Genomic DNA, 24502 nt, shown 5'->3' with positions numbered 1-24502 from the left:
AAAACATTTATGAGGATGCTAATTGTATTTTCTGCTTTCTTTAAAAAACTATACACGTATATTACAATATACATTTTTTAAAAAATTTTCGGGGAGCTATTCGGTAACTTAATGGGCTAAACTCATTCTTGTTGCGCCAACAGCAAGAACTCCAAAAAAGTGCGGATAAGACCTCGTTTACCTCCTTCAACGTTGGAGGATCCGTTGAGCATACAGTAAAATCAAATATATGTAAATATATTTTGTTACCACTAAAAATTTCTACGTACGCCCTTGCTTGTTTATATACCTTTGTTGCAGCCGCAACATAATAGTGTAATGCATGCGCGCATTCAGTGTACCCGGACCGGTCAAATCCTTGTCACGCATCTACTCCCTACTACGCACGTTGAAGTGAAAATCACTACAACCGGCCGATCAGCTGTCACATACCACACACGCACATAACCACAAATGTTGTATTGTAGAGTAGTAAGAATAATAAATATAGTTAAAAAAAACTAAAAAAACACGCTTTTAAATCACATCGAACTAAAAAGTTAAAAATAATTTATAAAATAAGCTTAAAATAATCATGAACAAAAAATACTAGTATTATTGTGATAAAAACACGAGGCGCTCAATATACGAAAAATATGGCACAAAGCACCCATGCTTTTATCACAATAATACTAGTATTTTTTGTTCATAATTACATTAAGCTTATGTTATAACTTATTTTTAACTTTTTAGTTCGATGTGCTTTAAAAGCGTGTTTTTTTAGTTTTTTAAACTATATTTATTATTCTGACTACTCTACAATACAACGTACGTAAACGTATCATGCACTAGGTGTATCCGTGTTTTGTGGGCGGACTAACGTTATACCTGAAGTATAAATGGCGGTAGGAATATATACGTAAGCCGTATGACACGTGGATGGTATTGGTCAGTCAAAATAAAAATTTGTTTATATATATATATAATATTGATGACAAGCATGCGTGTACGGGTACGATAACCAAAAATAAATTTAAATAGGAATAGTGTTGTCGTCGTGTGATGAGAGAAGCGTGGGTGGGGTGAATGCGTTATGACAGTCTAGTCTCAAGGCCATAGACGACGGAATATGCGATAACGCGTGGTGCTTGGAGAGTTACAAACATACATACATACATATAGGTGAAACTAATATAAGCGTGTAAATTACAATTGCCTATATTTTTTGTAAAAGGGTTTTGTTTTACCTAGCACATTTTTCATTGTGAATAGTTTTTTGTTTTGTACTAATTGCAATAACTATCTACTTTATAGGTACTAATTAGTTGTAACGTTTTTCTGTGATATTTAACGGATACATCAGCATTAATCCTACTCAATTGTGATACATCATTTTTTATTGTTATCTATTGTAAATTGTATGAAATTTTGAATTGTTATATTATAACGTATCCAAAATATTTTACTTATCATAGAAAATAGTGTGTCGTTGGCCAGCGTCACTACAATATTATTACGTGAGTACTGATTTACATTGTATTAATTGTATCATTTTGTTGTTTGTGTTTCAGTTTTAGTGATAATTTATTGAGTTTTGGTAAACATAATCTTTGTTTTTTGCTCGAATATTAGAGATATATTTTTTATTGATGAATTTTAAATTTATTATTAACTTGAGTATCAATTTAAAGATTATTGTCACAATAAAGACCTTTATTTCTATTAGTACTTGATCACAAGGATTATAAATTTCAATTCATTATTGTAATTTATACACAAATCTAAAGAATCAAACGATATTGTTTTATTGCAATTATTCTGTTCTAGCGGTTTGTATTTCTTGTTAACTATTGGTCTATATTATAGACTAATATATTATTATTATCCGGCCCGCGAGCCATTTTTATCTGGCCCACGCTACATTTATAGACTATAACATCATTTGTTATTACTATTCTGAAAATATTATCAACTATTCTATATTAATCTTGTTCATTTATTTATTTTTTTATTAAGTCCTTATTCTCAAAATAACTACACACTAACATATCTTTCACCACATAGATCATTGGTTGTTGCGCAGGCGAACAACACTCCCCCTCCAATGATTCTAATTACATACATCACACTATGCAGCCTGATCGGTATTAGTGCAATTAGTCGGGTCGCGTACGCACTATATTATTTAGTGACCCTGGCCCCAACAACCTCTAACGTGTAGATGATGGTCTAGCGTGGATCATTTTTAACACGCTTATTTAGTTTCACATGTATGTTGTGTGTTTGTTGTTTGTAAATCTCCACGCCCCACATGTTATTATTCTCGCGTATCCCGTCGTCTATAGCCTTGTGACTAGACTGTCGTAACGCATTCACCTCTCTCCGATCACCAGTAGCCGACAACAATATTTTCCTGTATAATTTTATTTTTGGTTTTCGTACCCGTACACGGTGTGCTTGTCATCAAATATATATATATATATAAACAATTTTTTATTTTGACTGACCAATACTACTCGCGTGTAATGCGCCTTACATATATATATTTATATATTCCTACCGCCGCTGCCGCCGTTTATATCTTAAGACGGATTCCCACGACTGGTGTACTTGCCAAGTATACCAATAATTGTATACTTGCCAAATCATCCAAATATTAACAAGTGGAGCGTTCCCATGATTGGTATACTTGACAAGTATACCAGTACTTGTACACTTGTACAAGTAATAAATAAAAGACAAGTATACTATTCCTATGACTGGATCAAATGCCAAATGATTGTATTGGAGGTGGGACCTGAAAAATATTAAGTCATGTATCATTTGCTTTTTCAGCACTGCAGTGTTTGGACGTTTCAGTGAGTAAATACATTTTAGCTTCGATGCGAAGCTGAGAAGGTATTAATTTTACCATGATGTGTTTATTTATTTATTTTTTTTTTTTTTGTGTCTGTCACTACTTTTTCTCAGCTCTCACTGGACCGATTTCTTTTAACAATACGTCAAAAGATCACAAATTGTATCTAGTTGAAGACATTACCCTTAAAAATTTAAAAATTTTCCCTCGTTCCCCGCAAATGGGGGAAATATCCAAAAAAATTACAAATTTAAAAATNTCGTTCCCCGCAAATGGGGGAAATATGCAAAAAAATTACAAATTTAAAAATCGACAAATTTTGTCATATTTTTCACTTTTTTTTCTTAAAACTTCCATAACTTTTTCAAAAATCAACAAATCAACATAATTTTTTTTAAAACTAAAACCTTAGATATTTTCCTTTCATTTGATATAATTTTTTTGAAAATTTAACACTTAACCTGCTCATGGGGGGGATTTAAAATAGCAACTTTTTTACCAAAAACTAACTTTTTCAACTTAATTTTTGAAAATGTTCCGGAAATACTGCGTCCTTTAAACATATATCAAATTAAAGCTTATTTTATGTANGTCCTTTAAACATATAGAAAATTAAAGCTTATTTTATGTACTATAAAATGAAAAAAAAAAATTTGTCCCGACACTTTTTTTTCTACATTTAAACGGTTGTCGTAGTTAAAAAAACACTATTTTTGTGTTAAAATTTTCGATTTTCGATTTTTAATTTTCAACTTAAAAATGCTATAACTTTTCGAAAAATGCATGTATCAGCACAATTTTTTTTTTTCTAAATACATTATAAGTACATCTTCCATTTGACATACTTTTTATTAAAATTAGACAATTTCCCCTTATATAGGGGGGGTTCAAACTTTGAAACATTGTATAAAAAATAGAACTTTTTCAACTGAACTTTTGAAAATGTTCCGGAAATACTGCGTCCTTTAAACATATATCAAATTAAAGTTTTTTTTATGTACTATAAAATGAAAAAAAAAAATTTGTCCCGACACCTTATCTTCTATGTGCAAATGGCTGTCGAAATTATAAAAAAAATGTAATGTTTACGATAAAAATCACCTTCTATCGGAATGTTTTTTGTACTTAAAACTCCCATAACTTTTTCAAATATTAACTAATCAAAATAATATTTCTTTATATTGAAACCTTAGGTAATTTTCTTTCATTTGATATCATTTTTTTTTGAAAATCTAACACTTATTCTNACCTTTCATTTGATATCATTTTTTTTTTTGAAAATTTAACACTTAACCTGCTTATGGGGGGGGGATTTAAAATAGCAACTTTTTTACAAAAACTAACTTTTTCAACTTAATTTTTGAAAATGTTTCAGAAATACTGCGTCCTTTAAACATAAATCAAATTAAAGCTTATTTTATGTACTACTAAATGAAAAAAAAAAATTTGTCCCGACGACCTATCTTCTATGCGCAAAAGGCTACCGTATTTAAAAATATGCTATTTTTTATTAAAATTCTAGGTTTTGTATTTTATTTTATTTTAAAATATTTTATTAGGGGAATAAACTGACTTTCATGAATATTATATAATTTCATTGACATAGAATAAAGTTCATAAGACATATGATATTATACTTATTAACATTTTTTACTTTTTTAAAGTCGAAAAAGTAATTTTTAAATTTGAGTTAGCTTAAATAGCCAATTTTATCACTCAACAAAAGCAACGAACAGTTGCCGAATGCGTAACACTTGTATTTTACACGCATAGGGTACGAGGTTTAAATCCGTCTGTGGCTTCTAAAATTTTGCATTTTTTTTTTTGAGTTAGAATAGAATTTTCAAATCATTTGATATTTATCTCATTTAGATTCAATAATTTCAATAAATATAAAGGATCTTATCACTATAGTCTCCCCTCGTGAGAAGAAATTGATATTCATGTTAATATTATTTTACTATGTGGTTCTTTTTCTGGCTACGATTTATTTTGCCAACCCTCACTAGACCTACTTTTTTCAACGATACGTCAAATGATTCATTTAAGTTTATGATATTTAAGTTAATGATTAGTTTAAGTTATTACTCTTAAAAATCAAAAAAATATTCCTTATTCAAATAAAAAGTAGCTTAACCAGCTTTTTCCATACAAACAATAATTGTTTAATGATTTTAATTATTAAAATCATAAATTTTTAATATTCTTAAAGTATTTATTGTCGAATTAGATTTGATATGATAAAAGTATTCAACTACAAAAGTAAATAATTTTACTTTATAATTTATTAATTTTTTAACTCTATTTCTGTGTGCTACTACCAGTCTATAATATGCCAAATTTTTTAGTAATATGTTGCTATATAAATCATAAATTTAAAAAAAAAATGATTTTTAGTTTCACCTGAAGTTAACGATGGAGTTTTACAATTATAATTATATTTTTGATAATATGCTCAATTGAGTAAATCTTTTTAACTACTTTGGTTTGATTGGTTCATTTAATTAAAGTAAATTATTAAAATTAATTAAGTTCTGAATATTTCAATTGCAGAATTTTTTTAAACACCAAAAGTTATTAGGATATGATTACTATTCTTTCTATTTCAGTTATCTATTACGATAAAAATGTAAAAAAATCGAATTTTTCTGACAAATGTACTGTAATTAGTAATTATAAAATTTCCAGATTGCATATTAATCTTAAAAATTTCATTTTTAGCTTCGATGCGAAGCTGAGAAGGTATTGGTTTTACTAAGATGTGTTTTGACATACTGTTTTTTTAAATCGGACCATTTCCCTAAATACAGGGGGGATTCAAAACATAAAAATGCATATAGAAAGTAGAACTTTTTCAACGTAACTTTTGAAAGTGTTCCGGAAGGTCTGACACTTTTATATATATCTTAAATTAAAGCTAATGTAATATACTTTAATTTGAAAAAAAAAAATTTGACCTCTGGACTTGTCTTCATGGTGAAAACGGCTACCGAATGCTATTTTTGTGTGAAAATTTTCGATTTTATAATTTACATTTTTTACTTTAAAGTGCTATAACTTTTTAAAAAATGTATGGATCAATACAATTTTTTCATGAGAAGTAGTATTTATATACATCTTTCATTGGATATACTTTTTTTTTAAATCAGACTATTTCCCTATATATGGGGGGGCTTAAAATATAAAAAATGCATATAGAAAGTAGAACTTTTTCAACTTAACTTTTGAAAATGTTCCGGAAGGTCTGACACTTTTATATATATCTTAAATTAAAGCTTATGTAATATACTTTAATTTGAAAAAAAAAAATTTGACCTCTGGACTTGTCTTCGTGGTGAAAGTTGACATCAAAGTTAATAAAAAATTACGATTTTTGTAAAATAATTTTTTTTTATATTTTTAACTTAATAATGCTCTAACTCTCGAAAGATGTATGGATTAATATAATTCTTTTTTTATATAGATGCTTGATGTCTTTACTTATCATTTGGTATATTTTTTTTGTAAATCTGACCCTTTATCTGCCCACAGGGGGGGATTTAAAATGACAACTTTTTCACAAAAAATTAACTTTTTCAACTTAAATTTTGAAAATGTTCCGGAAGGTCTGACACTTTTATATATATCTTAAATTAAAGCTAATGTAATATACTTTATTATGAAAAAAAAAAATTTCGGACTTTATCTTATCTTCATGGTGAAAATGGCTACCGAATGCTATTTTTGTGTGAAAATTTTCGATTTTGTATTTTCCATTTTTAACTTTATTATGCTATAACTTTTTGAAAAATGTATGAATCATTACAATTTTTTTATGAGAAGTAGTATTTATATAGATCTTTCATTCGACATACTGTTTTTTTAAATCGGACCATTTCCCTAAATACAGGGGGGATTCAAAACATAAAAATGCATATAGAAAGTAGAACTTTTTCAACGTAACTTTTGAAAGTGTTCCGGAAGGTCTGACACTTTTATATATATCTTAAATTAAAGCTAATGTAATATACTTTATTATGGTAAAAAAAAATTTCGGACTTTATTTTATCTTCATGGTGAAAACAGACATTAAACTTAATAAAAAAAATACGATTTTTGTAAAAAAATTCTTTTTTATATTTTTAACTTTATAATGCTATAACTTCTCGAAAGATGTATGGATCAATATAATTCTTTTTTTTGTAGATGCATGATGTCTTTACCTATCATTTGGTATATTTTTTTTATAAATCTGACTTTTTACCTGCCTACAGGGGGGGATTCAAAATGACAACTTTTTCACAAAAAATTGACTTTTTCAACTTAAATTTTGAAAGTGTTCCGGAAAGTCTGACACTTTTATATATATCTTAAATTAAAGCTAATGTAATATACTTTATCATGGAAAAAAAAAATTTCGGACTTTATTTTATCTTCAAGGTGAAAATGGCTACCAAATNGTACTTTATTTTGTCTTCAGGGTGAAATTGGCTACCAAATGCTATTATTGTGTGAAAATTCTCAATTTTATTTTTTACATTTTTAACTTTATAATGCTATAACTTATTGAAAAGTGTATTGATCAATATAATTTTTTTATGGGAAATAATATTTTCTAATAATCTCTTTTTCATTCGACATACTTTGTCTTAATCAGGATATTAATAAGGAACTAGCAGTTTATGAAGCTTTTGGAATAATCCACCAATTTTTTAAAATTAAACACTATCTAAAGATTTGCATCGAAGCGTTTATTTTTTGATAGTGATTTTAATCACTGTCAGATATCATTATACTTGATCCATCTATGCCACGTCACCACTGTGCCGCGACCCCACTGTGCTACCGTTTTTTTTTTTGTTTAAAACAGCTATAACTTTTTCAAAAATGAACATATCAATATAATTTTAGCTTCGATGTGAAGTGTTTGTGTTTGTGTTTTTTATTTTTTTTTTGTGTCTGTGAACACTCAATCTCAGCTCTCGCTAGACCGATTTTGATGAACAATATGTCAAAAGATTACAAATCGTATCTAGTCTAAGACATTATCCTCAAAAATTGAAAAAATTTTCCTCGTTCCCCGTAAACGGGGGAAATCCCCAAAAAATTACACATTTAAAAATCGCAAATTTTCGACATTTCTTCAATTTTTAGCGTCGATGCGAAGCTGAGAAGGTATTGGTTTTACTATGATGTGTTTTTTTTGTGTCTGTTACCACTTTAGCTCAGCTCTCACCGAACGGACTTCTTTTATCGAAACGTCAAAAGATCACAAATCGTATCTATTCGAAGACATTACCCTTAAAAATTGAAAAAAATTACCTCGTTCCTCGTAAATGGGGGAAACCTCCAAAAAAATTACAAATTTAAAAATCGCTAATTTTCGAAATTTTTTCAATTTTTTTTACTAAAAACTGCCGTAACTTTTTCAAAAATGAACATATCAATATAATTTTTTTTTTATAAATGCTTGATGTCTTTACTTATCATTTGGTATATTTTTTTTTGTAAATCTGACCCTTTATCTGCCCACAGGGGGGGATTTAAAATGACAACTTTTTCACAAAAAATTAACTTTTTCAACTTAACTTTTTCAACTTAACTTTTGAAAATGTTCCGGAAGGTCTGACACTTTTATAAATATCTTAAATTAATGCTAATGTAATATGCTTTAATTTAAAAAGAAAAATTTGATCTCTGGACTTGTCTTCATGGCGAAAATGGCTATCGAATGCTATTTTCGTGTGAAAATTCTTGATTTTATTTTTTATATTATATTTAACTTTATAATGCTATAACTTATTGAAAAGTGTATGGATCAACACAATTTTTTTATGAGAAATAATATTTTTTAATAATCCCTTTTTCATTCGACATACTTTATCTTAATCAAGATATTAATAAGGAACTAGCAGATCATGTAGCTTTTGGAATAATACACCAATTTTTTTTAAATTAAACACAATCTAAAGATTTGCATCGAAGCGTTTATTTTTGATAGTGATTTTAATCACTGTTAAAAAAAAAAAATATGATTAAAAAAAAATAAAAGTAACAATGTTATGTATATTATAAGTTAATAAAGTTATGAGTTGTGAGTTAGATTTGTTACACTCTGTGTATTAAAAATGTTATAGTTTTTAATAAAAATATGAAATTTAGTATTTTGAATAACGATTTAAATCAATTAACTACTATTAGTTTTGGCTTTACTTTTCTTGCGTTCGTTTATAAATGATCAAAAATTAAAAAAATCAATAAAAACTTACATTAAAAATTTTTCTGCATAATTTAAAAATTGACCTTGACAAAAATTATGTCTAGAACAATTTTAATAGTGGTCCCTTACTGTATATGAAGCGTATACAACTTTGTTAAGTATGCGTATATGTATTCTCGTGCTTTGAGGATGTTAATATATTGCAAATAAACTTCAAGTAAAGTTAGATGTTTTTTCAAACTTATTAAAGATACACCATTTAATATATCTCGAATAAATCAAAAATCACTTATCTACAACTGATTATGCTTATGATTCAAATTAAATAAAAATATCAAATTGTTCTCGAATTATCATTAGTTAGACAAAATAAAAATTCAAATTTGTATTGGATGTTTTGTAATATCGATTATAAATTTATATTATCGATAATAACCAAATTTCAATATACAGGGTGGCCCACCACTCACTGACAACTTAAATAACTTTTGATCCAGTTAATATTTTTAGCTGATTTTTTTTTTAAATATTAGTTAGACGTTAGGTCCATAGCTATATCTCAATAATTAATTTTTTTACATTTTATTAAAAATATTAATTATTTTTAAATTTTAAATAAAATGTAAAAAAAAAATCTAAGATAGCTATTTTGTAGAGTAGAATTTAAGAAAAATTTTAGTAAAAAAATATCTTATTAATATTCAGTAGTAAATATTCTGTAGCGTTTTGAAGTTTGTGAAAATTTGAATTTTCATGTACTATTTTACGGTATTAAACATTGAAATACGTATTGAGAAAAGGACAGAAGAAAACGCTATCTTTTCAATATACTTTTGAATGAGAGTGATAAGTAATAATTGCCTTATCTAATTTCTTATCATGGTATTTATGCCAAGTTTGTAATGTATACACACTATCATCATATGTATACACAGTAATCATGAAAAGATAGCGTTTTCTTCTGTCCTTTTCTCAATACGTATTTCAATGTTTAATACCGTAAAATAGTACATGAAAATTCAAATTTTCACAAACTTCAAAACGCTACAGAATATTTACTATTGAATATTAATAAGATATTTTTTTATTAAAATTTTTCTTAAATTCTACTCTACAAAATAGCTATCTTAGATTTTTTTTTTACATTTTATTTAAAATTTAAAAATAATTAATATTTTTAATAAAATGTAAAAAAATTAATTATTGAGATATAGCTATAGACCTAACGTATAACTAATATTATAAAAAAAAAATCAACTAAAAATATTAACTAGATCAAAAGTTATTTAAGTTGTCAGTGAGTGGTGGGCCACTCTGTATACTGATCGATTGAGACTGTTGGGTTCCGATCATATTTAAGTAATCGTCACGAAATTACATAAACTTTTCTAGTGATTTCATAATCTAACCTTTGAACTCTGAATAATAGCACAGAATTTAAGCCATTTTTAGTTTTTTTTACTTTTAAAATCAATTTATATTACATTTATAAATACATTTTTTTTATTCATCACGTTAAATTTAATAGTTATTTCACCCTATGCTTGAACGTAGTTTTAATGACTATAAATTATATAACTATAATTCTATTTAATAAAACTGATTAATCATTTTTTCATTTGAGATTATTTATTATATGATAAGTTAGTTATCTGGTTATAAACACTTTATTTATGAAGTATTTTTAATTGCGAAGGAATCAAATGATAAAGGTATTAGTATTAATGATCACACTATTCAAAAACATACAACTGCACGCAGATAAATCAGTATATTTTCAATATTAGTAAATACTTAAAGATTTATAAATAATAATATAATTTGTTTGATAAATATATTTATAGTGAAGTGTTAAAATGTTTTTAGTGCAATTTTTGAATAATATAAAATATAATTTAAATTCAGGTGTCAGAGATTTCTAATGCACCAATAATTTTTTTTAAATTTTGTTATTATGTTATTTGTTGCAAATTAAAAAAGAAACTGATTTATTATATTATAAATCAATATAAAATTTCCCAACAGATTTATTGAAAAGTCACTAAAGTGCACCTTAGTATCATTTTTAAATTTATAAGAATATAAATGTAACCTGAAAATAATTTTATAAATATAGTTATTATTATTATTACTATAGTTTTACTATTAATATATACGTAATAATTGATTTTTTTAAAAATTGTATAATAAGCAGTTGTAACATATTAAAAATATACATCCTTTAATTAAAAATTTATATATTTTTTTTAATGTTGTAGTAAAAAATGAGGTTTTTGATGATTATAATCATTGCTCGAATTTTTGAAGCAGCATATTGTTATCCATTTATTTATACTCAAAATGGGCCGATCAGAGGTCAAACGTTGAAATCAAGAGAAAATAGATCGTATTATTCGTTTACAGGAATTCCATTTGCAAAACCTCCTATCGACGAATATCGCTTTAAGGTAACTTTTTAATCTGTTATCAAGATTTGTATGATTGGTCTGGTTTAAAACTTAAATTACGCACAGTAGCGTATTTAGAAATTTATAATAAGGGCACAAAAAATGTTTATAAATAAGGTATTATAAAACGACTTTTTTTTTGCTTATAATTTTTGTTAACACATATTAAACACATACTTCAGATTTTTTTGAAAAATATCTGTTATTTGTTTTGATTCCATTTTTATTAATAAAAATATTTCTTTATAAATCAGTATGCATCGCTATACAATAAACACTTCAAAAATAGGTGATAACATTAACGGGAAAACGGTGCTAGCGTCAAATTTTGCTCTACAAGACAACTATATCAACTATCATTTTATAAACCCATGTTATTATCGATAACTAAAAAATAACTTTTTCTAATAGTATATATTATTACATTTTTTGATAAAATATTAACATGACATAGTTATTGGGAGGGCACGTGCCCTGTGCCCCCTCTAAATACGTCACTGATTAGGCACCAGGAGGTTATATCATTATGTCTTGTATGTACATATAATTACATAATTCTTTTAACGCTAGTTACTCGATTTCTCTTAAAAAAATAACTATGTTTGGTATTATTAGTTACATACATTTTTTTATATTTATTTAAAATAAATTAAAAACTTATTTTAAAATAATTTCAGATTAACTTTTGAAGTACTGGTCCAAAATTTGCTATTGACTTGTTATTTTCTTAATTAGATTTTAATTTAATTAAATTTTTTATATTTTATTAAATAATTAAATATGTATATTATCATTTAAAAATGTAACGTTGGCACCTTTTTAAGGTATAAGGAATTAACTAATATATTTATTTATTTATTTATTATAAATTATACAGGCAATAGCCCAAAAAATATCATATGTACTAGACAGTAATATGTACTGGACAACTTAAAATTATCTAATAACTAAAAATGGAACATTAATAAACTTAATCTTGACAAAGAGAATAAGAAAAATTTAAATATTAAATAGGAAGGCTAAATGACTACATTAAAAATGAAAAGAATGTTAAAAATCAGGGTCATTATTTGCAGTGCGCATTAAACGTGGAAGAGCGTAATGAAAAATATAATTAGAAGATAAATGAGGAATGAGGAAAGGGGCAATATAGCGAGTTGAACGAGCAGGTACCCGAAAGTTAAATTTAGAAAGTAGGACAGGAGAATCAATCAAGCCAGCTGAGAGTTTAGAAAGGAAACGGATATTAGAGTCATGTCTTCTAGCAGATAAAGAAGGAAGTTGTAAGAAATTTTGAATAGGAGTTAAGTCATAAGGTGAATGGGGGATATTAAGGATATGAGCAGCAAAGTGTAAAAATTTACGCTGCACTCTTTCAAGCATCATAGAGTCGGTAGCTGTGTAAGGATCCCATAAAACCGAACCATACTTAAGGATAGGGCGAACTAGTAAACAAAAAAGATTTTTTAGTGGTCTTGAGAGGTGAAATTCATGAGAAATTCTCTTAATAAAACCTAAAGTTTTCAGAGCCTTACAACATACCTCTTCAATATGAAGTCGAAAATTTAAAGTAGGAGTGAGACGAAACCCAAGGTCAACTATAGAAGAAACAGAAGAAATAGGATGGTTATGAATATAGTAAGTTGAAGATATAGGATTAGAAATACGTGAAAAAGTCATTTTATAACATTTAGAGGTATTAAAAGTCAAGCCAATTGATTCAGCCCAACTAACTAAGCGATCTAGATCAGTTTGAAGTAAAATAACATCGGAACTATTAGTAACACGCATAAATAATTTGAAGTCATCTGCGGAAAGGAGTATTTTAGCATGCTGTAAAACAGAATTTGCGACATTTACAAAAATGAAAAAAAGAAGGGGAGATAGGATTGAACCTTGTGGAACACCGGAGGAGGGGGTTATCACTTCAGAAGCACAACCTTGAACATTTACCCACAGGTTTCTTTCAGTAAAATATGAAATTAACCAAGAGAGGAATGGTTCACCAAAACCAGCGTGGAATAGAAGTTCAGACAGAATATATCAAGAAATATATAAAACTAAAAAGTACCAAAAATAGATTTCTTAACTCAATTGTTATCTTGAGAAAAATCGAGTGGCTAGTGTTAAAAGAATCATATTATATAACATGTATTTTTAAGAAATATTTAATATTCTTAAATTAGGCACCAGAACCCCCAGTTCCGTGGAACATTTCATTAGATGCAACTAATCCACCAAAACCATGTTTGCAATTATTAAGTCTTTTATTAAATATGACAGATAAGTTGTTAGGCGATGAAGATTGCCTTTATTTAAATGTTTATACGCCAAATATTAATGAAAAGTTACCAGTAATGTTTTGGATTCATGGCGGGGGATTTGTTATTGGTCAAAGCGGACCTGCTCTTTATGGTCCTGAATATTTTATGGACAAAAATGTAGTTTTAGTAACATCTAATTACAGACTTGGTTTACTAGGTAAATTAAAAATTTTAATTCGAATCTGGATTTAACTTATATTGTTAATATTTTTGTAAGGTTTCCTGAGTACTGAAGATGATGTTATACCTGGTAATTACGGATTAAAAGATCAGGTATTGGCCTTGCGTTGGGTTAAGGAGAACATTCGTCAATTTGGTGGTGATCCAGACCATGTTACTATATTCGGGGAAAGTGCTGGAAGCGCAAGTGTCGGATATCATTTATTATCACCATTAAGTAAAGGGCTATTTCACAAAGCAATTATGCAAAGTGGTTCCCCATTATGTAAATGGGCTATTGCTGCTCGAGGGGTTGCATTTCAACGTGCTAAGAGAGTTGCCAATATGGCTGGGTGTAAAACAGATACGTCTCATGTCATGCTAAAATGTTTAAGATCACTTAAAGCTAGTGTTATAACACAAATGTATCCCGATTTTTTTGTAAGTATTTTATGGGTTAAAAATAAAAAAAAATTGTATAGTTTTATATATTATTAAATAAGAAAATAATACTCTATAGCCTAAAGAGCACAGTCAAGGATTCAAGACTTGAATATAAGTAGCTCCGATTATTGAGCAAAAGTTTAGCTAAGTAACTATTTTTGAAGCCACCATTATTTTCTTTAGACATATCTTATTATATCGGGATTGGTGATGTATAATTCTTGCAAACTTGTGTTAGTTGATGAAAATTTTCGAATGTGTCACTATTTTTTTAAAATATTTACACAATCATAATTTTCAATAAAAAAATCCGCCATGGAACAGTATAAGAGTTCAGTTCAGTGAAAAAAAGAGAATAATCAAGTCGAGTGGTAAGAGAATGGCTACTTGTGGATGTTCGTCATGTTGCATTAGATGTTCACGTTGAAAAGATTTATTAATTTTTTTGACCCCCTATTTTTTAAGGGGAACATTTTCACGTATGATACGTTAAAAGAAATACTTTTTTGAGGATGGCATATTTTCCAAGAGGTATGTCTCCTCCTTTTCACCCTAATGATCACCAATCTATATGCTATAGGTTTACGAGTTTATTGTGGTGAGAGAAAGGGAAATCGCCGAGTTGAGTGGAAAGAGAGTCACCATTCAATCGTGATAACGTGTCCGACCAATTGTTAATGATTTTTCATATTAAAAAAAAGTGAAATTTCAATCATTTAAATTAAGGATTTAATTTTAAAATTTTTATTTAGGAATGGGTAAATAACCCTTTAGTGACATTTCCTCCTACTGTTGAAAATTGCAGATCTGATGCTTTTATTTGTGTTAATCCATTAGTGAAATTTCAACAAGAATCAAATGTACCAGTTATTATTGGAGTTAACTCGGCTGAAGGCGGTTTAATTGTAGCACGTAAATTATTAGTTAGCTATAATAAGCAGTTTAATATTTTTTTATTATTCATTAATATATACAGGATATCTCAGGCCTAACTAACATTGCTTATCACTTAAAATACAATTATATTTTGTAAAAAATTAAATTTTATTTTCAAGATTTTAAAATAACTACTCATTCAGTTACAAGAATTTTAATACATAAAGTGGGTTTGTAATGAAAATGAATGCAGGTTGTACTGGTGTACGCATACCATGTCTGTGTTCCTTACCCAACTCTATGTATTAAAACGCTTGTAATATAAAGATAATTTGTCCTAAAATTGTTATTGATTCGTCAACATTTTTTACAATAAAAAAGCTAAAAAATAGATATTTTGAAATTTTGAAAAAAAAAAAAATTACATGTTTGTTTTTTTAGAAGAAGAAGCAATTATATATATATTAAAATGGTTCTTATATTGAATTTTTTTAATATAATATTTTTAGTAGGAAATTGTATCATCAATTGGCTCAATAGTAAAAAAATCAACCCTATTTTGTAGATTTAAATTTTATTTCCTTAGTCACTATATTAAAACATTAAAATCGCAATTATATATACACACAAAACTAATATATTCCGTTTATTATAACAATTTTTTTTTTTTTTGGCTCGTCACTTAAAAGTATACGATTTTTTAATGGAGCATAAAAATATTTTTTGAACAGAATTAAAGCTGACTGCTCACACTATTTATGTGTGCTTGTACAGGATATAAACGTATAATTATTTTTCCTATCATTGGTTATTATTATATAACATTTTAATAAAAATAATTGTAATTGGAGAATTAAAATTGAAAAAAAAAGAAAGTGTAAACTGTGATTATGTATGATAAAGAATTTATCATATGTAATTTAATCCACTCCTCTCTATAATTTTTAGTTTAACACTTAGTAACACACTTGCTACTAAAACAAATATTTAAGAAAAAAATTGTTGAAATCGAAATAAATTAGCTAAATCGAAATAGAAAGAAATATTATATTGATATTAAAAACATAAAATAATAATATCAATATTATTAATTAAATGGAAAACAAAAATTTTTTTGATTCTAAATATTTTTTGACACTCAAGTAATGTATGTAACTAAAAAAAACATTTATTATTATTGTATTTATTTTGTAAGAGAGTTATAACGATTTTATAATTTTCATATCAATTTAAATGTCAATATAAAAATATTTGTATAAAATAATATTTGCAATTATTTAATTTTTTAATGAGATTAAGTAGTCAATAAAAATGAAAAGGGAATAATTATAGAAAGGTTTCATAGAAATGGCTTTACATGCACATGCATATCTGTAGGTGATAAATAATGAAAGTTAAATGTGTCTTGTTCATTTTTTTGATAACTTAAGATTAATTCAGTATGAATAGAATTTTAAAATAAATCTTAGTACCTGTTATGGTCTATAATTTGATCAATGCCAGAACGATTTCTAAAGAAAACATTTTTTTTTTTTGGAAATAATAATACCCCAAAAAATTAATTGAATATTTTTTTGTATCGATAAATTTATTTTTTTATTTTTTAAGTGTAAAAAAAAATCATTACTGAAGTATAATAATTTTGATTAAAATTTTTAAATCAATTTTTATTTTTTGTAATTTAATTTCGATTTTAATTAGCGATTAAAATTATTTTTTAATTTTAGTTAGCCTTTTAATCTTGTTATTAAATTTAATGTGTCATATCGATTTCAAGCCTTGGATTAAACAGAAAAACTTGAAATAAAAATGTGAAAAATGTAATGTTGTTTTTTTTACTATTTAGAGCCAATTTATTTATGCTTGTTTAACTTCACGGTTTGTTTTAAGACTACCCTTAAAGATATTTAAATTTTATACTTGTATTATACAAATAAGTTATATAAGTATATATAAATGTATAAATGCATTTTGCAAATGTATAATTTTTAGCTATGTATAATGATTCTTCATTATTGTATCCCGAGTTCAAAACGGATTTTATAAAATTAGTATCCATTGTATTAATGTACAAAGACACTGCTTTACCTGAAGATACAGTAACTATTGGAGAAAAATTACTGAAGAAATATTTTTCATCTGGAAGAGTAGAAGATCAATCACATTTAGAAGCAGTTAAGGTGATCCAAATCATATAAAGTTTTGTTTAATCATAATTTGTTTTTCTAAATTGTCCTGAAATTTAATAGTGTTGAGCCTTAACTTATAGTGGCTTTTTAGGGTAATTGTCAGAAACACAAGGGGTATCGTATGGTTAATATACTTCTACTCAAAAAAAAAGAAAATGAAAAAATAAAAAAATGATTTTAAATTGCGTGCTCAATATAAATACATTTTACTTGATTATTCAGATTAATGTGTAAAAGATAGTTTATGTAGGCATAAATATACATTTAAAATTGTTTATTTAACATAAGTAAATATAGTTTAAAAAACTGAAAAACACGCTTTTAAAGTACATGAACTAAAAACTATAAAATAATTTTTAACTTTTTAGTTTTATATGACATTGCTATCGCAGTCATGGAGTGTTTATTGTCAATTATGAATATCAATAGTTATAATTTTTTTATTGGCATTTAGTGTATTTATAAATTCACAACCGTGTCTTACTACTATTGATAATAAAGGCTATATATATACCTGCTATATATCGTTATAAAAAAATTATACAGGATTAGTATTGTCGTCGTTTGGTGATCAGGGAGGGGTGAATGCGTTAAGACAGTCTAGCTCAAGGTCATAGACGACGGGATATGCGAGAATAATAACACTTGGCGCGTAGAGAGTTACAAACTTACAACAAACATACACGTGGAACTAATATAAGCATGTTAAAAATAATGTCAAAATGTTTATAAATCGTCATTTCGTATTACACATTAGTTTTTACTTATATTTGAACTAAAGTTTGAAATTTATAAACCTTTTTTTATTTATTTTCATATTAATCTAAAGTAACCTAAATATTATAGGGAACATTTAAAGTAATTATTGTAATATTTTCTCACTAACTGTCGTTAAAGTAATGTAATTTTGTAGCGACAAAATGCCTCTAAATATATGAAATCAAGAACTTTTATTATGTTATACCAGTCAAAAAAAAATGTGAGCACAGTGTGATCACGGTACAGTATGGACGTGTGCATAGATTAGACAAGTACAGATGGTATCTGACAGTAATTAAAATCATTATCATAAAAAAAGTTTCGATACAAATCTGTAGATAGTGTTTAATTTGAAGAAATTGATGGATTATTCCAAAAGTAAAATTAACTCATATTCCCTTCATTATTCCTGATTAGTAGTTCTTTTATTTATACCTATAAAATACGAATAAATGTTTATAATTTCAATTAAATATAGTATGAAATTGATATTTAATAGTTTAGTATTGTAATTTTCTCGGAGAATTTATAAAAAATTATAATATTTATGGCTAACGTGTATAATAAATATAGTTTAAAAAAACTAAAAAACACGCTTTTAAAGCACATCGAACTAAAAAGTTAAAAATAATGTTTAAAATAAGCTTAAAATAATTATGAACAAAAAATACTAGTGTTATTGTGATAAAAGCGTGGGTGCTTTGTGCCATATTTTTCGTATATTGAGCGCCCGTCACTTTTATCACAATAATACTAGTATTTTTTGTTCATAATTACATTAAGCTTATGTTATAACTTATTTTTAACTTTTTAGTTCGATGTGCTTTAAAAGCGTGTTTTTTTAGTTTTTTTAAACTATATTTATTTTTTAAATGTTCACATGAAATGTTTACAGATACTCTAATTTTAGATGTTTGGTGATGGATTTTTCGTAGATTGTTCACTTGATATGGCTGTCAAACTATCTTCTAGAGTTTATTTTTATTTGTTTGATCATCAAAATGAGTTTTCGTTTAATAAAGTTTTCGGTAAATGTCAAAAACCATTAGGAGTTACACATGGTGATGATCTTAATCTTTTGTTTAACATAAAACAATTTAATAAAGGTCAATTAAATGATCTCGACACTGAAGTTTCTAAGACTATGATAAATATTTGGACACAATTCGCTGCAATGAAGTAATAATAAAAATTAAATTATCTATAAAAAAATATTAGATTAATAAAGTTTAAATAATCTATTTATAGTCTAGTAACTATTGATGGAACATCCTACAGTGATCCATGGCCAGCATTTTCTACTATTAATGATTCATTGATTTTACAAATAGACTCTCCGAAACCAAAATTGATAAAAAATCCATTTGAAGAAATTTATACATTTTGGCAAAATCTTCCTCTTTTGACTCGTATTTTGTCCAAAGTAAAAAAAAATGCTGATGCAAAAAATGAACTATAATACAATTTTATTGAAGTGTTAAAAATAAGTGTATAATTATTTATTATTTGATAATAAAAATTGAATGTTAATACATATCTTTTGAATTGATTTCTAGTAAACATAAAGTAAATTAAACACTTTTTTTAAATGCATTGTCATAGGCAGGTTTTGCAATGCGCTGTAAATTTATTACTTATCAGATGGGATCGATTTTTCTTTCTCCTTATTTTATAGAAGTGCAAGAGAGTTTAGACTTATACTAATAATGACCTAACATGTTGAAGCTATTTATTTTATAAATAACAACACTTAGAAATGAAACTATTTACAATTCATACTTAATTGTTTTAATATTTTTTCCGCATATAGCTACATATAATTAATAATAAATATCTGTCACAAATCCTTTTTATAATTATTTTTTTATAGACTCCTGTAACACATTTATACGTATATTAAATACGGCTGGGCAGCTGACGTACTTAATTAAGAGATCGACTTCTAGACAATTGATGCTTGTAGACTTTCATAAAAATCAACTTTAAAGGATCAAACAAAGTTAAAAATGCCATATTGATTTTAAAACTTGCACGGATTATTTTTAACATTTTAAAAATTAATAATAACTTGATAAAACAGTTTTTTTATAAAATATTTTCTTGTGTTTTTAATTAGTAATAATCTCAAAAAAGAGGTGATAGAAAAATATCTAATTTCAGACTTAAAATCAGCGTAAAAATTTGGTTAAGTAAAATATATATTCGTCATTAATCATTAAAAAATATTCTATTTTACTGATATGATTTTATTGTGTAATTCAGTATAAAAACAAATTTTATACACCTATTAATTTGGAGATATTTAATTAATAAAAGTTTTTTTAAAGTGGCCAATTTTTACAATATTTAGAGATTATAAATTTAACAAGATTAAAATCGTGTTGTTTTCATCGAACGAATTCTAAATTTTTTTTCCACCTCTAAAAAGAATTAAGAAAAAATGCAAAAAAAATTATTTCAACGAACTCTGTACCGCAAGTCTATAAAATCCTGTACCTAGTTCGGGAGTAGGTATTCTCATGCCCTACTTGACATTTTACACACACACATACACACAGACTGAAAGTGTACATGATGAAGATATGAATACTTGGGATAACGTATTTATCACTTGTTATTGGTGATATAAATGATTTAAGTATAATCGACGAGGAGTTTGCTAAATTATTGTATGAAGTGGAGGTCTACCATGGTAAAGGTTCAAATTTCCTAATAGGTTTGTCATTTGATGCAATGTTAAAAACAACGATTATGGACCTGGAATTGTTAAGCGACTTTGATATGTTGCTTTTTATGGAAAATGGAATTCGTGGTGGTCTTACTCAAGAATACATTATTAATTAGAATTATTTAAAATCAGGCAGTTAAAAATTAGATTTAGAATATTATTATGTTAATAGTTATACGATTAGTAATGGTAAACCTAATACTTAAATAAATATCGAGTCAGGAAAAATAATGTCTGTTTCTATGTGTGTTTAACGATAAATGATAATTTAATGAATTAGAGTAAAAACTCGGTTTATAGTTCATTCTATGTTTATAGTTATTCGGTTCATCATTATCCCTTAGCGTATCACACGATTCAATTATTAGTCTGTGATTCGTGATTGAATCGATAAAATAAATTTAATTATTAAAGTTCTGTGTCTATAATTAATTTGAAATATTTAATTTATTACAGTTTCATTCTGTATATCGTCAAAGACAAAGAACATCACACAGTCATCATTTTCATCATTTCAGTGGGGGTGGCAACACGTACCACTGCTCTTAGCCGGTCATGACTTTGGTTATTTGGGACCGGTAGACTTGCGCACACTTGCTTGCTAACAGCGAATAGGCCCCCTAACCCAGCCATACCAAGTGAAAGGGTTGCTATCTTGTCACAGGGTAGTTAGCCGAAAGGTAAAGTGACCATTGGGATCCTCTATGGCACCTGGCGCACCATAGAGTATACAGCCTTATCACAGTATCGAGCTCTGCTGTGATGGACCTTTATTTCTCGACTACTCGTGGGAACTATATGAACAAAAACATAGAAACACCACAAAACAACGAACTTGGGACGATCAGGGATCCTACGGACAACCTGTCGGAACAAGATCGTGAACTGGCGACTCTTCGCAGAAGAATCGCCGAACTTGAAGGTCTCAATGCGAACAACGGGACACTTGGTGAACCGTCTACTAGCAAAGAGACAGTAACGTCAACAAATGCAGACCAGGATCGCAAGATCAACCGGGAGCAGTAGCTGACAAAATCGAGGATCTAAAACTTAGACCTGAAAAACTGAGCGGGAGTCAGAGGCGCAAGCTGAAAAGGAACCGAGCGATCATAAAGAGACAGAAGAACCTACCAAAGAAGGGAGACAAGGGAACCGATGACTTGAAAAAGTCAAAGGGAACTGAAGCTCAAAAACCTGAGAACAAGGGTCAAGAACCTCCATGTAAGAAAACTCATTGGGTACCGACTTATAGGGTCGTGGTAACCGATGATAAAAAAGTGGCTCTAGTCCTCGCAAGCTACCCCATTAGCAAGTTGACCACAGAGCAGGGGCTACTCATTGAGTCTTGTTTTGGAGACTTGATACTGTTGGACACTGATGGAGTACTTGTGATAAGTGCAGCCCAAGAGAGCTCTCTTAAGTGGCTCACTGATCATGTCAACTTGATAAAACCTTGAGATGTCGCAGAACTCTAATTGAAAGACTACAACTCGATCAAGTACAAACGTCTCATATGTGCTCATTTATAAATCTATAATTATAATATAAGTATTTCTTTTTCTGAGTATTATGTCATATAACTAATGTACTGTTTCAATCATAAAATAATATTATTCATTTAATGATGTATCATGCAAATACTAACATTCCTCTATATTTCGGATATTTATATGTTTTTTCTAATTTTGTTATGAATAAATTATGAAAAATTATAAAATAATTAGGACCAGTATGTTGCATCATCTTCTCTCTATATCTGCATTGTCGCCGCCATCTTAGGGGTTTTTAGCAATAAGCTTTATGGCGCTTGCGAGCCAATAATTTTGTATTCGTTTTGTTATAAAAGTAAAATGACACCTTTACGATTGTCGCACTCTATGCGCCCTAGAACTACCGTTAGGCATTACTTCAGAGCGACCCGGCTTCGACATAGCCTGACTTAAGATAAAATAAAATAACAAACTTTAACGAACCCGCGTGAATACCACCGGGAGCTGCATTCATTCAACCAGTCTATAATATTCCAAATTTGTATTAGGTTACTATGTAAATCATTTCTCAAAAAATACTTATTTTGCATTTTTTCTATGTTCTTTTTGAGTTGGAAAAAATTCAAATTTTTTTTTCCTGTTGTGTTGTGACCCCGCTATGATATCGTTTTAATTTAATTAAATCAAATTTACTCCACATTTAAATTGCGGGGCAGATTCAATTCAAGTCTAATCTTCCATGTAGAGTTAATAGAGTTTTTTATAAAAATCTATAGTTTATAGATTACTATAAACTTTGTAAAGAAAAACGATCTAAGGTTTTTCAAAATTTACAGTGTATAATAATTGGTAATGAGAGGATGAGGTACCCATTTTGAAAGAAAAAGGAGACATACAGTAATGTTGAAATTATAGAGGCCTCTATAGTAAACTTTTAATTTAAAGCTTACGTATCACAATATAAAGATTCGAAAAAGATAATAGATAAGAGAATAAAAAATAAGACATCAGTAAATAAAAAAAAAGTTTGGTTTTTGCATGAAAATTCAACGATGAAGCTGATATCCTGTGTGAGACAACTAATAGAAAAATATAGAGAAAAACTTTTGTGTATTGTTTATACATTTGGAGAAAGCGTATGGCAGAGTATCTATAGAGGTTTTTACTTTGATGGTCAATTTCACATTGTAAAAAACTCGATGAGAGAATTTTTTTTTTTATTATAGTTCACATTAAAAGTTTAAATATGATATAGATTTAAAAAACGAAATATTTTATTAATTGAAACCAAATTATTAACAATCATTTCTTTTTATTCACATAACGAAAAGTATACATTTACAAGTATAAGGAAAATTATTCAAAAGCAAAATAAAATAAAACACGTATGTACATGATAATAATTTTAGATAAAAACAAAAAAATAGTAATTATAGAAAAAAAAACGGTAGCACAGTGGGGTCGAGGCACAGTGTGGACGAGGCATAGATGGGACAAGTATAGATGATATCTGACAGTGATTAAAATCACTATCATAAGAAACGCTTCGATGCAAATCTGTAGATAGTGTTTCCTTTAGAGAAATTGGTGAAATATTTTAAAAGCAACATGAACTCTTATTTCTTTAATTATATCCTGATTAGTAGTTCTTTGATTTTAAAATATAATATATGAATAAATACTAATTATAGTTTTTAAATTTAGTATGAAATTGTGNGACTAGCTTGTCTGATCTCAGCCACAGTGCGGGCAATCGGAGTGTAGGACACTTGTATAATCTATTGTTTAAAGAACCGAAATTGACCTCGCATCTACCCTAGATAACTCTTTGGACGACTGAAAAGACGTGGGCCACTTGGAAATAATTTATTGCACAGGACTGTTATGTTATTTGAATTGTTACATCAACTACATCATTCATCTCAAGAGAATATCTGCCTTATCAGGATAGTCAGAGGTAAGTGAAACATTTGTTTATATAATAAGTCTATAATAGATCCTTTACTGAAGAATTTTTAGTAATAAACAATTAGAACAAGATAGGTCATTGA

General features: G+C 27.5%; 1 protein-coding gene across 7 annotated transcripts; it reads left to right on the top strand.

Moving 5' to 3' along the window:
• Nucleotides 1-1153: 1153 nt before the first annotated feature.
• LOC126900233 (venom carboxylesterase-6-like) lies at nt 1154-19769 on the top strand. Of its 7 annotated transcripts, none has more exons than XM_050675791.1 (8): nt 1155-1496; nt 11294-11482; nt 13669-13963; nt 14024-14406; nt 15162-15321; nt 17278-17465; nt 19144-19412; nt 19482-19769. In XM_050675791.1, exons 2-8 carry the CDS (start codon nt 11300-11302, stop codon nt 19690-19692), a joined length of 1689 nt encoding a protein of 562 aa, XP_050531748.1. In that variant the 5' UTR covers nt 1155-1496; nt 11294-11299; the 3' UTR covers nt 19693-19769. The 7 variants fall into 7 exon arrangements, with proteins under 7 accessions (XP_050531754.1, XP_050531748.1, XP_050531752.1 ...); XM_050675795.1 differs by lacking the exon at nt 1155-1496 and adding an exon at nt 10649-10747; XM_050675793.1 differs by lacking the exon at nt 1155-1496 and adding an exon at nt 10715-10804.
• Nucleotides 19770-24502: the final 4733 nt, after the last annotated feature.

Source organism: Daktulosphaira vitifoliae, unplaced genomic scaffold, assembly GCF_025091365.1.
Source record: "Daktulosphaira vitifoliae isolate Bord-2020 unplaced genomic scaffold, ASM2509136v1 Scaffold_3, whole genome shotgun sequence".
NCBI lineage: Eukaryota > Metazoa > Arthropoda > Insecta > Hemiptera > Phylloxeridae > Daktulosphaira > Daktulosphaira vitifoliae.
Note: the sequence above shows the minus strand (reverse complement) of the source record. Positions and strands in the feature narration are given on the sequence as shown.